This window comes from Delphinus delphis, chromosome 4, assembly GCF_949987515.2.
Source record: "Delphinus delphis chromosome 4, mDelDel1.2, whole genome shotgun sequence".
Taxonomy (NCBI): domain Eukaryota; kingdom Metazoa; phylum Chordata; class Mammalia; order Artiodactyla; family Delphinidae; genus Delphinus; species Delphinus delphis.
This window is the reverse complement of record NC_082686.1, coordinates 68,374,766-68,388,623: the sequence shown is the minus strand read 5'-3', so window position 1 is coordinate 68,388,623 and position 13,858 is coordinate 68,374,766. Positions and strand designations below refer to the sequence as shown.

The window sequence follows — 13,858 nt, the reverse complement described above, 5'->3', positions numbered from 1 at the left end:
CTAATAATGAATGGAGTGTTCTATTGATGTTTGTTAAATCTAGCTGGTTTATGGTGTTAAGTCTTCTATTTCATTGTTTATCTTCTACCCATTTATACCCATTACTGAAAGTTAGGTATTTAAGTCTTCAACTATTACTGCTTAATTGCCCATTGTGCTCTTACTTCTGACAGGTTTTACTTTCTGTATTTTGGGGCTCTGTTGATAAATGCATATATATTTATAATTGTTATACCTTAATATATTGATTCTTTTATCATTATAAAATGTCCACTGTCTCTAGCAGGAATTTTTGTCTTAAAGTCCATTTTGTCTGATATCAAAATAGCCACTCAGGCTCTCTTTTGGTTGCTGTTTGCATTATATAACTTTTTTCTTCCTTTTACTTTCAATCTATCTGTATCTTTGTTTTTTCTTAATCCACTTTAAAAATCTCTAACTTTTGACTAGAATGTTTCATCCATTCACATTTTTAAAATCCATTCACATATGATGTGATTTTTGAGACAGTAGATTTATATCTGCCATTCTTACTTATTTTGATATCTCTCATGCCTTTTTGCTCTATTCCTCCTTTACTGCTACAATTGCAATAAGTGAATATTTCATACTGAAGTATTTTTCTTTAATGATTTTTCACTATTTTTTGAGTTATTTGCTTAGTGGCTGCTCTAGGATTTACCATCTATCGATACACCTTAATTTATCAGAAACAGATTCAGATTTATACTAACTTAACTCAAGTGAGCTATAGACACATTACTCTTATATAGCTCTATTTCCTTTCTCCCATATTTGTGGCATTGCTGAATATATGTGTGATACATATATATATTACATTTATAAATATTATAAACCCTAAAATACATTGTTATAATTATTACTTTACATAATTTTATGTCTTTTAAAGAAACTAAGAGAAAAAAGGACAATTATATTTTTGTAGGTTTTGTTAATATGAATTCTTATCATTTCTGGCTTTCTTCATTTGTTCCTGTGGAATCAAATTACTGTATGGAGTCATTTCTTTAACCCAATGCAGCTTTGCTACCATCCACCTCCCTTGTACTGTTGTTAGAAAATGTATTATATTTCTATATGTCACAGGCACCAAAATACAGTATATACATTGCTATTTTAATTTTCATTGGAATATAGTTGCTTTACAACGTTGTGTTAGTTTCTTGCTGTACAGAAAAGTGAATCAGTCATATGTATACATATATCCACTCTTTTTTAAGACTTCCTTCCCATTTAGGTCACCACAGAGCATTCAGTAGAGTTCCCTATACTAAACAGTAGGTTCTCATTAGTTATCTATTTTATACATAGTAGTGTATATATGTCAGTCCCAATCTCCCAATTCATCCCACCCCCCTTCCCCCCTTGGTAACCATAAGTTTGTTCTCTACATCTGTGACTCTATTTCTGTTTTGCAAATAAGTTCGTTGCTACCATTTTTCTACATTCCACACATAAGCGATATTATACGATATTTGTTTTTCTCTTTCAGACTTACTTCACTCTGTATGACAATCTCTAGATCCATCCATGTCTCTGCAAATGGCATTATTTTGTTCCTTTTTGTGGCCGAATAATATTCCACTGTATATATGTACCACATCTTCTTTATCCATTCCTCTGTCGATGGACATTTAGGCTGCTTCCATGTCCTGGCTATTGTAAACAGCGCTGCAATGAACATCGAGGTGCATGCATCCTTTCAAATTATGGTTTTCTCTGGATATATGCCCAGAAGTGGGATTGCTGGGTCATATGATAGCCCTACTTTTAGTTTTTTAAGGAACCTCCATACTGTTCTCCATAGTGGCTGTACCAATTTACAATCCCACCAACAGTGTAGGAGGGTTCCCTTTTCTCCACACCCTTTCCAGCATTTATTGTTCGCAGAATTTTTGATGATGGCCATTCTGACTGGTGCGAGACGATACCTCATTGTACTTTTGATTTGCATTTCTCTAATAATTAATGATGTTGAGCATCTTTTTGTTTGTTGACCATCTGTATGTCTTCTTTGGAGAAATGTCTATTTAGATATTCTGCCCATTTTTTGATTGGTTGGGTTGGTTTCTTTTATAATGAGGTGCATGAGCTGTTTGTATATTTTGGAGATTAATCTCTTGTCACTTGCTTTGTTTGCAAATATTTTCTCCCATTCTGAGGGTTGTCTTTTCATCTTGTTTATGGTTTCCTTTGCTGTGCAAAAGCTTTAATTAGGTCTCATTTGTTTATTTTTGTTTTTATTTTCATTACTCTAGGTGGTAGATCAAAAAAGATCTTGCTGTGACTTATGTCAGAGAGCGTTCTGCTTATATTTTCCTCTAAGAGTTTTTTATAGTATCTGGCCTTACATTTAGGTCTTTAATCCCTTTTGAGTTTATTTTTGTGTATGGTGTTAGGGAGTGTTCTAATTTCATTCTTTTACATTGTAGTTTTCCAGTTTTCCCAGCACCAATTACTGAAGAGGCTGTCTTTTCTCCATTGTATATTCTTGCCTCCTATGTCATAGATTTGGTGGCCATAGATGCATAGGTTTATCCCTGAACTTTCTATCCTGGTCCATTGATCTATATTTGTTTTTGTGCCAGTACCATACTGTTTTGATTACTATAGCTTTGTAGTATAGTGTGAAGTCAGGGAGCCTGATTCCTCCAGCTCTGTTCTTCTTTCTCACGATTGCTTTAGCTATTCAGGGTCTTTTGTGCTTCCATACAAATTGTAAAATTTTTTGTTCTAATTCTGTGAAAAATGCAATTGGTAATTTGATAGAAATTGCATTGAATCTGTAGATTGCTGTGGGTAGTACAGTCATGTTCACAATATCGATTCTTCCAATCCAAGAACATGGTATATCTCTCCATCTGTTTGTGTCATCTTTGATTTCTTTCATCAGTATCTTATAGCTTTCTGAGTACAAGTCTTTTGCCTCCTTAGGTATTTGCCTTCTTAGGTATTCCTAGGTATTTTATTCTTTTCAATGTGATGGTAAATGGGACTGTTTCCTTAATCTCTTTTGATCTTTCATTGTTAGTGTATAGGAATGCAAGAGATTTCTGTTTATTAATTTTGTATCCTGCAACCAAATTCATTGATGAGCTCTAGCAGTTTTCTATTAGCATTATTAGGATTTTCTATGTATAGTATCATGTCATCTGCAAACAGTGACAGTTTTACTTCTTCTTTTCTGATTTTGATTCCTTTTATCTTCTTCTTCTCTGATAGCCATGGCCAGGGCTTCCAAAACTATGTTGAATAAAAGTGGTGAGTGGATATCCTTGTCTTGTTCCTGATCTTAGAGGAAATGCTTTCAGCTTTTCACCACTGAGTATGATGTTAGCTGTAGGTCTGTTGAATGTGGCCTTTATTATGTTGAGGTAGGTTCCTTCTAAGCCCACTTTCTGGAGAGTTTTTATCATAAGTGAGTGTTGAACTTTGTCCAAAGCTTTTTCTGAATCTATTGAGATGATATATATACACTGTTTTATATGATTGCTTTTTAAATCACTTAGCAGAAGGAAGAAAATGCATTCTTCCTGTCTTTTATAATTACCTTTACCATTGCTCTTTTTTTTTTTTTTGGTATGGATTCAAATTATTGTTTAGGTCTGGCTTTCAAATATGAAGAACTACTGTCAGTATTTTTTTAAGGTGAGTCTGCCAGCAACAAATTCTCTCATCTTCTGCTTATCTGCAAATATCTTTATTTTACCTTCGTTTTTGAAAGATAGCTTTGCTGAATACAAGATTCTTGGTTGAGGTTTTTTTTCTTCCTTTGAATATTTTGAACATGTTATCCCACCGCCTTCTTGTCTCCATTGTTTCTGTTGAGAAGCCAGTTGTTAATTTTGTTGTGGTAAACCTTGTAAATGACAAGCTGTTTTTCTCTTGCTGCTTTAAAGATTTTCTCCTTGCCTTTGTCTTTCAGAATTTTTAGTATGATTCATCTATTTGTGGATCTCTTGCATGTATCCTATTTGGAATTCTTTGAGCTTCTTGGAATAGATTAACATTTTTTGAGTAAATGGAAACTTTTCAGCCATTATTTCTTCAAATACTTTTTCTGCTCCCCTCTCTTCTTCTTTCCTTCTGGTTCTCCCATCATGCATATGTTAGTGTGTTTAATAGTGCCCCATATTTTTCTGAAGTTCTATTCATTTTTCTTCATCTTTCTCTCTGCTCTTTGACTTGAATAATCTCTCTCAATCTATCTTCAAGTTTACTAACTCTTTCTTCTGCTGGTTCAAATCTACTGTTGAGCCCAACTAGTTAATTTTTTATTTCAGTTGTATTTTTCAATTCCAGAATTTCAATTTCAATTACAGAATCTGGTTCTTTTCCTTTATAATTCTATCTTTTATTAATACTGCCTATTTAATGTGACATCACCATCATACCTTCCTTACTTCTTTAATCATGGTTTTCTTTACTTCTTTGAAGAAAATTATAATGGCTTTGAACTTTGAACTCTTTGTCTGTTAAATCTGACATCAGATCACTCTCTCAGGCAGTTTCTATTGCCTGCCTTCCCCACCATACCCCATCCCCAGTGTATGAATTATACTTTCCTTTTCTTCTGCGTGTCTTGTAATTTTTTTTTAATTGAAAACTGGACATTTTAGATAACATATTTTAACAACTCTAAGTACTGATCCACCTCCTCTCCCCCAGGGTTTGTTACTGCTATTTGCTTGTTTACTTGTTTCCTGACTAACTGGATCATTTTAGTGAAATCTGCTTCCCCTTTTCTCCCATAATTTGTATTAATCAAACTAAATATGAAGTGTTCTGTTCAGCCTTAAATGCCACTTTTAAAGAATACCAACAAACAAAAGCATATAAAGAGGAATCTTCCAGGATGAGGAGGGTTTCAAATTACCAAAGGCTAAGGAAACTGGGGATATTTTATATGAAGTCAATCAGACTAAAAGGATAGAAAGGACACAGAGTTGCTGACATCAAAGTTCTGGTACAGCTGAAGTCAGGGAGGGATAAGTCACAGAACTTAGACAAGTGTTAGCATTATAGGGAACAGATTTTAGCTCAAAATACACGAAAGAATTTTTAAAATAAGCAATTCAACAACGGCATATGCTACCTTATAAAATAACAAGGGTTTCCACTTTTAAGCAGAAGTTTTCAACATGTCCCAACTGTTGAGAACTGTTTTCCTTGTTTGGGAGGGGATGTCTGAGTAGATGATCACATGTGCTGTGACAGTCAAGAACCCTAACCTTGAATGTAGTCATTTTTACATAATGCAAAGCACTTTACATGCCTATAGGTATATACTACAAACAAATTACTCTTTTCTAGAAGAATGTGTACCAAGAAATCTTCTTGAATGTCTCCCTAGCAAAGAGTTCCTTTGAGATTGCTGTTGAAAAGCCATTGAGATTGCTGATTAGTCACATATCTGAGAGATGACTATATAAAACACTGGGAGAAATGATTACTTTGAACTTCTACATTCTCTCATGTACTTAAAGTTTTAGACTAAATTAATTCATTTTTAAGAGTTCCTCGGTTCTTAGAAAATATTTTTTAAATGAAGTAACTGAGATCCAGAACTCACCAGAAGAAATCTTACCAGCACCTTTATAGTCAACAGAAAATGCAGATGTGACTCCATTGGCTGACCCCAGTTCACCCATGGAAATTTGATAAGGGGGCCTCAGCTTGATTTCCATCTGCATGTCAGACAGATTTATCTTTGTTGAAAGAGACCTGGGATTATTATATCGCTGCTTGGTCCTCTGAATGAAGTTATCTATGTAAAATAAAAAATAAATTTCCTTGCAGTCATTTGTTAATTAAATCATTTGAAAGTGTGATGTTTATGGACAGTAAAGTTTGCGATAAACGGTTTAATTTGCTATCCCAAACTGTTCAATCTGTCATGAATGTCCTAATATTATTTGTGTTTATGGTTAATATATCATGGCATCATCAGTTTTTCTCACTAGAAATTATATACTCTAGAAATTAATAATTATAAATATACTAAGGATTTAATATTACATGACTGTGAGAATATTTCTACTATTATATCCACTTCAAGGAACTACTCTGAGCTTCTACAAGAAAACCAAAAACAGCTCCCTTTAAACTTAAACCAAAGTCTTCATTTTTATAGGGATTCAGATCTCATAAAATATTAAGTCTGTCAGTATTTACCAGTTGTAATTACATTAAAACATACACTGTAAATTGCATGTTCATATAAATCTGTTTTCTTATTTATTGCTTACACCATTAGGACAGATGTTTTAAAGAAAAAATTTAATGAAAACAATAAAAGACATTTCCTAAATTTCTTCCGATTTTATTTTCACTATTTACACCTTGAATTTACTTTTTTTCCCTCTTCTACATCAGGAGTCAAGCAAACTAATGTCTATAGGCCAAATCTAGCCTGCTGATTTTTTTGTGTGTGAATAAAATGTTATTAGAATATAACTATACTCATTCATTTATGTATTGCCTATGGCTGTTTTCAAGCTATAATAGCAAGGGCTGAGTAGCTGTGACAGTGACCAAATGATCCTTAAAGCCTAAAATTGTACTATCTGGTCCTTTCCAACAAATGTTTGCCAACCTCTGTTCTACATTAAGCAGCCTAAAAATACTATCACATAAAGACAAAACTCTGAACCTCTAGCTTATAAATTTCTCACTGAAAAATTAACCTCTGGAATTAATTCTTTGAACCAATAATCAGGATCCTCTACACAGCTGAAACAGAATTTTTTTAAGAGGCACCTAAATGAAGAGGTTGCCATAATTTATAGACCATTTGTCAAATTATTCTGTCAAAAGCAAGCTAGCAGACTTTTCTGAGTTTTCCCTCTGCCCCTCAGTATTAGATGAAAAATCATTTACGACTGAATGGAGACAGGATAATGAAAAAGAAAAGAAAATCAGGCCCTTACCAAATTCAATGAAACAGTATGGTCTGACAGCAGTATTTGTCTTCATCATGTTATAAGTAGTAATGAACTCCTTCTGAAGCTCATCCAGGAAAGAGAAGGCCAGAACATTTGGGTAATTTTCAGTGCACAACATCATGTAGCTCACTCCCATAGAGCTAATAAAACTACAGTGTAAAAAACATTGGATTTAAAATTTCAAATTAAATCAAGGTAATTCGTTACTTCAGAAGACTGGCTCTATACACCATAAACTGCTGCTACAGAGGCAATGACAATATTAACATTTATTACATATTTCAGCAAAAAAAAAATTAAAGGAACCAAAATATGATACTAGTTTCAGGTGTAATTTAAAAACAGTAGACAACAAAGTGGAATGTATTCACTTTGCTGTATAGCAGAAACTAACACAACATTGTAAATCAACTATATTCCAATAAAAATTAATTTAAAAAAAGTGAAATGTATCTAGAGAGGGACACATATTATGATTCTAACACTTCAGTTACTTATCACTTGGGGTAGAAATCAGGAAAGACTATTCAAACAGATAAGGGTAACAGCTTAACATTTCAACCCTTCAACTTAGTGGAACTTAACACTGTTTGAATCAAGAACTTTTTAGAGGTTCTGATGAAAGTTATGGACACTCTCCCCAGAAACAACCCAGAACCTGGCACACAATTTCAAGGTCAGGTGATTACTGACCTCCTAAAGTCATCCACTGACCCCAGCATCAAATCCTCTACTCACATAATAATGAATTATGAATCATTAGGGGGAAAGAAGAGAATTTATGAGTTTATAACAACAAACAAAAGGGAAGAAAGGAAGACTAGTTCACAGCAGAATGCCGAGTGACACCTGGTAAATGTGGAGATAGTGTTAGAACTGGAAAAAGCAGCATTTTGCAACCCACAGAGCAAAAACTGGATCAAGCAAGTAAAATCAATGGATGCTAAATCTAGGTGGATATTTTGGTGAGGAACAGGAAATTCTGCATGGCTTTAAAATGTCTTCCCATGGATTGTTTATTGGCTGCAAGGGAATTCTACTCTATTTATTATACAGTAGAAACTAGACAATACCTTGACCAAGTACTCTAAAATCACTAATGAGGGGAAGATGGGCTTCCTGTGCCTCAGTAAGACATGTCAGCTATGTAGTATTCTGGCTAAGAATGCATAACCTGAATCTAATCATGAAGGAACATCAGAATAATCAACATTCTATTTCTTTAAAGAGGGATGGGGGTGCTGTATTCTTTAAAAACCTCAGTGTTGTAAACAAAGAAATAAAGGCTTTGGAAATGTTTCTGATCACAGGAGGCTAAAGAGACACAACTAAATGTAATACCTAACCCTAGTCTGGATCCTGTGCCAGAGAGGGGGAAAAATGCTGTAAAGGATATTCCTGGGTCAACCGACAAAAACGGAAAACAGGCAGTACAGTAGTTTAGGTGAAAGTATGGTATCAATATTAAATTTAATAGACCTGATAACTGTACTATAGTTAAGTAAGAGAATATCCCTCATCTTAGAAAATACACTTTGAAGTAGTTAGGAATAAAGGGGCATGGTAAGTTTCTCTCAAATGGTTCAGACAAAAATAAATCAGACAGATAGATAGGTAGACAGATAAAACAATAAAGCAAATGGGGTAAAATGTTAACAAGAGGTGAGTCTGGGAACAAGTATTATTTGTAATTTTCTTATTCGTACTACTTTTCTGAAAGTTTGAAAGTATTTCTAAATAACAAGTTAAAAATTAAAAACAAAAATGTTTAAATTAACCATCTTCTATTGAAAAAAAACTTTCTAAAGTATACACTCCCCTGTAACAAGCAGAGTATGGGACAAAAATTAACCCTTTTTAATGAGTCACTTAAACATTCTTTCATGGTACTATCAACATAGCTCTGATCTAGATCAAGGGGAGCAAACAGAGCATACAGGCTGTAACTCCCACTCCCATGCCAGACACTGCTAATCTATCAAAGCAATTTTTACTGCCAAACCCTGATCCATGTTGGAGTCCCCCTCTCCCCTCTTTTCTCTAATACTGTAGTAGCAGAATTTATTTATTATTTTTAATTTAACTTTTAAAATAAATATATTCACAACTCAAATTTTAAAAGAATGAAAAATGAAAGGAAATACTATACTTGAAGTCTTATTCCCACCTCTGCTCAGATAGCCAGTTCTCTGTCCCTCTAGCAACTCATGTTATTAATTTCGTATGTATCCTTCTGGTGAGAGTTTATGCATATGCAAGCAAATGTACATATATCTTTCTTTCTTAAAAGACCATCCAAGGCAGCCAAATGATGTGGGGTTCGCACCTATTAATCGTCTATTATTAACGGTGTGGGATATACTACTAGTGAAATTGTGCTGAGCTTATGCTTCTGGAATAACCTGGAATTCCTTTCTGAAGTTCCACTTAACACATAGTCATTTCATGCAACGTTTTTCAAACTGCAAGTTGTGACCCACTAGCGGATCAGAAAATTAGTTCAGTGAATTACACACAGCATTTTCTTAAAAATGGAAATAGAATATAACAGAAAATACCAGAATGTTTATTGTTTCATAAAACTTTTGTTTATCCTATTTGTATGTTAAGTAATGGTCACAAAGTAAAATGCATCTCTTCTTATGGGTCACAGTCAAAAAAGTTTAGTCATAACATACTGTATTTTCCTACAAAATTGACAACTAAATCAAAAATCAAAGTATGATTTTCCCAAGTACTTTTCCCTTTCCAAAATAATCTTCCCTGCCGTTATCAAAATTCTTTGACATGTCATTAGCATTCAAATATATCTTACAATAACTTGAATTGGGATAAAACACAATTGGTGATTGGCTTCTACACACTTGGAACTTCCAAGTGGCTAGATAGGAGTTATTTCACTATCCTTCAATAAGACGACTGAAGCTTTTAGACTCTATTTCTTGTTCTATAACAGGGTTTTACTGTACTTCCATATTAATAAGTGAACCACAGACACCTACGTGAGTTTATCCCAAATGGTTTTTCTTGCTTGAGCTCAATCTAACTGAAGAATTTTTTGTGAAATTAAAAAAAAAAATAACCTATGTTTTTAAGATTGCATGTTAACGTTTTCAGAGTCTTTATTCCAAAGTCTTTATTTTCTATAAATGCATGATATTCTCTGAAAACGCTATATTCTATAATATTATGACTTTTCATAGTGAATTTACCTTTACAATGCTGTCTTTATTTGAAATGCAAAGCCAGTTTTCCAAAAGTACATACAGCTCTGTTGATTTACCTTTTTATCAAAAGTTCTGCTTTTTCATATCACTGGTACAAACTGAAAGACTCCTACCATCGCACTGAGGACTACTCACATGAAATAGTCTAACGTCACTAGAGGCATGCCAGTTTGTGCAGCCTTTAGCCCGTCCATCAGGTTCATTTAGCTCACTTGTTATAGACAATCTGGCTGTTATCCTTCTGCCTTGATGAGGAGGAAGAAAAGTAGTAGTAATAATAGTAGCAGTAGCAGCTATGGTTTACTGACCACTTAGTGTGAACTAGGCCCTTTGCTAAATATATTACATATTTTATCTAATTTCATTCTTACTTTATTGTAAACAAAGCACCTGTTATTTTTCTTCATGTAACTAACCCAGCTCGTACTTATATATTTGTATGTTTGTTGTAATGTCTCTCACTAATATCTATGCTCCATGAGAGCAGGGATGATTTCTTTATGGTTCACCACTGTATTCTTAGCATCTAGAATATTTTGTCTAGTACACAATAAGTGATCAGTAAATTAGTAAATAAATGAGTGCATAGATGGCATCATTATACCTAATTTGTTTAGTATATTGTGCACAGATAATTGCACAGCTCAGTGGTATCTACACAAAGAAGAAGGTCAATAAATACTTGACAAATGACAGAAGGGAGCAGAACTTCACCTGCTTTTCCAGGTCAGTGTTACCAGAAGGCTTCAGTTCAGATCACTGAGTCTTCAACATCCCCCTACTTAAAACACAGGGCTGTTCTCAGGGACCATGTAGAATCACTCACCTCTGCAGTGAGTACCTCCAGATGGTTATAAAGGTCTAACAAGTATGTCTGCTTTCCTTTTATCACTGTCATTAACTAACCTCACAACAACACAAAGTCTTCTTTTCTCCACCTTGAGCACAATTCTTAAATTGCCATTGTTTTCTTCCTACTTTTCTCTAATTTCCTTTTTCTTTTTTATTTCCTTCCACTTCTGTGCTTTGGGACCAATGGGATTTGGTCTCTATAGCTACTGCCTTTCTTCTGGCCAAGGAATTTATCCAACCTCATTACATCTTTGGTTCCTCTCCACAGCACACACACTAGGAACTTCTTTGGGGCCTTCCAAGATCAAGTGTGTCTTGAACAGGTAAGGCTGGTGGAAGTTCAAACTCTAGGTAGAAGGATTTACCCCTTTCAATCACTTTGTTTAAAAGCTAATTTTATCATGTATCCAAGCAGGCCATACCTCAAGCGATTCCTAAAGTCCAACAAAACGAATAAGTGGTTTTAGACATTAAACTGTTCCTGGTATCTAATTTTATTTATGAAATGTCAAAAAAATTTTAGACATCACGAATTAAACACTGACATTATTAGGACTTGCTGTACCAAACTAAATAATAAGTGAAAACGATGATTTTCCCCACAGCAAATAATAGAGCACCTAGCATATGTCCAGCATTCTACTCTATAGGCTTTGATGTCAAAGACCAAGTCCCTGCCCGCCAGGCGCCTGCAATTAGGTACTGGGAATACACTTAAAACGATATACAAAACAAGATTAAAGAAACAACACTGAATTTTTTAGCATGCCAAATGACAAAGTATATAGCAAACTATTTATAAATTGAAACAGCAATAATATTTGTATTACATATAGTTTCCATACTGCTATTGTATCATTGCACACAGGAAATCTGCTTATCCTTTGTAGTCATATTTACCCAGTAAATAGCTTCCCTGGGTGAAGAAAAGTTCTCCAGTAGGACATGAAATCTCTAATCTACTCTTAAAATTGCTAAGCATAAGAAAAATTTATTTTCGAAAGAGAACCTTCCATACTGAACTCCATTCCCTAAAATAAAGCATTTACACTTTTAAATATAAAAAAGGGTTTGATGTTATGAAAGTAAGTACACCTTATGAATTTATTATCACCAAATACATCTGATGAGAAACAAGGTGAAAACAAGACTTCATCATCAGTAGGACAGTAAGGTGATAAGAACCAGAAAGAGAACTCAGTAACACTGTCTGCCATGAGCAGCATTCTACCAGGAACTTCATATTTTCTCACTTATTCCTCTCTTAGGTAGCCAACCTTCAATTACCCTCCAATGGTGAAGAGCTAAATACATTATCCCATAAATAAAAGACCCATTTTAGTCACTAATTTAAACCTCATTAAATAAGAAAATATGTATTAATATGTAATATGCCAGGTGATAGCAACTTGTAATAGTAAGCTAAAGGAGAATCAGATGATTTTAAGCAGCCAAAGGTGATTACACCATCAAAACCTTGGATACAAAATTTGCCTTTGACATCCTTTTCTTTTTCTGCAGAGTTAATCTCCTGATTCACCCTTTCCCACTAACCCTAGTACCTTCACACCTTCACACACCAGAGAATAAAGATCTTGACTTTTTTCAGATAACCAATCGTAGACAGTCCCTCATTTGCCTGTTAGTTGTATTCCAGAAGTTTACTGCACCTACAGAAACTGTACTGTAAGAGTAATTAGATTCCTAGACCAGTTCATAAGAGCCTATTTAACATATGTGGTGCTGAAAAGCTGTGGATTTTACCATAATTTTAAACGGTAGAAAAGTGATATGATGCTAATAATGAGACAAAACACAGGTTACATTCTCCCCCCAAGAATGTAGCTACTGGTGGGTTGCATTCCCCTGTCACACCCCCTCCCCACCAAATACCTTGTCTTCAATGAGGCAATGCTATCTCATCAATTTTAGACTTCACATATACTCCGTTCCTCATCATTACTCAACCAAAAAGGGGGGGGGGGGAGTAGTTTCACTTAATTCTCTTCCCTGGTTAATTTCGCTGTCCATAAAGTGAAAAGGATTAGGAGAATTAGGAATGCACCCTGTCAAGAAAGAGGTTAAGGGTAAAAGGAGATAACTCCATCTTTTACCAGAGAATAATGTGATTGCTGAAGCAAAAAGACTGTATGGGGCTTCCCTGCTGGCGCGGTGGTTAAGAATCCGCCTGCCAATACAGGGGACGTGGGTTGGAGCCCTGGTCTGGGAAGATCCCACATGCTGCAGAGCAACTAAGCCCGTGAGCCACACTACCGAGCCTGCGCTCTAGTGCCCATCAGCCACAACTACTGAGCCTGCATGCCACAACTACTGAAGCCCACATGCCTAGAGCCCGTGCTCTGCAACAAGAAAATCCACCGCAATGAGAAGCCCACGCACCACAACGGAGAGTAGTCCCCGCTCGGCGCAACTAGAGAAAGCCTGCACACAGCAACGAAGACCCAACGCAGCCATAAATAAATAAATATATATATATATTTATTAAAAAAAAAAAGACTGCATGTCAGATATACCATTTATTAGCTTTGTGACTTTGAACAAGTTTCTTTACATCCCTAAGTCTCAGTTCCCTCTTCTGAAAATAGGGTTGGTAGTACTATAATGGCTATCTGCCCAGAGTCCCTTTTCCCCTTCCCTTTGGAGAACTATTTCCAGCCCCACCACCTACTCTATACGGCTTTGATAAAGCTGTCCATCAAACGGGTGGGCATGTAATCCAGGCCAGGCCAACTAAGAGTACCTTAGCCCTCCAACCACAATGTTAGTCCAGAAATGGGCCATCACACAGCAAGG

General features: G+C 35.1%; 1 protein-coding gene across 8 annotated transcripts in view; it reads right to left on the bottom strand.

Annotated features, from left to right (window-relative positions):
• The window catches only part of SEC22A (SEC22 homolog A, vesicle trafficking protein), a 131,001-nt gene that overhangs the window by 94,376 nt on the left and 22,767 nt on the right, over positions 1-13,858 (bottom strand). For all 8 annotated transcript variants that reach the window (XR_011246446.1, XM_060010769.1, XM_069540636.1 and 5 more), the window contains exons 3-4: positions 6,951-7,114; positions 5,594-5,788 (exon numbers count right to left, since the gene is read on the bottom strand). Coding sequence is in view for 7 of the 8 variants with exons in the window: in XM_060010769.1 (XP_059866752.1) it covers positions 5,594-5,788; positions 6,951-7,114 (359 nt within the window). In the remaining variant the exon portion in view is untranslated. The remainder of the gene's footprint in view (positions 1-5,593; positions 5,789-6,950; positions 7,115-13,858) is intronic.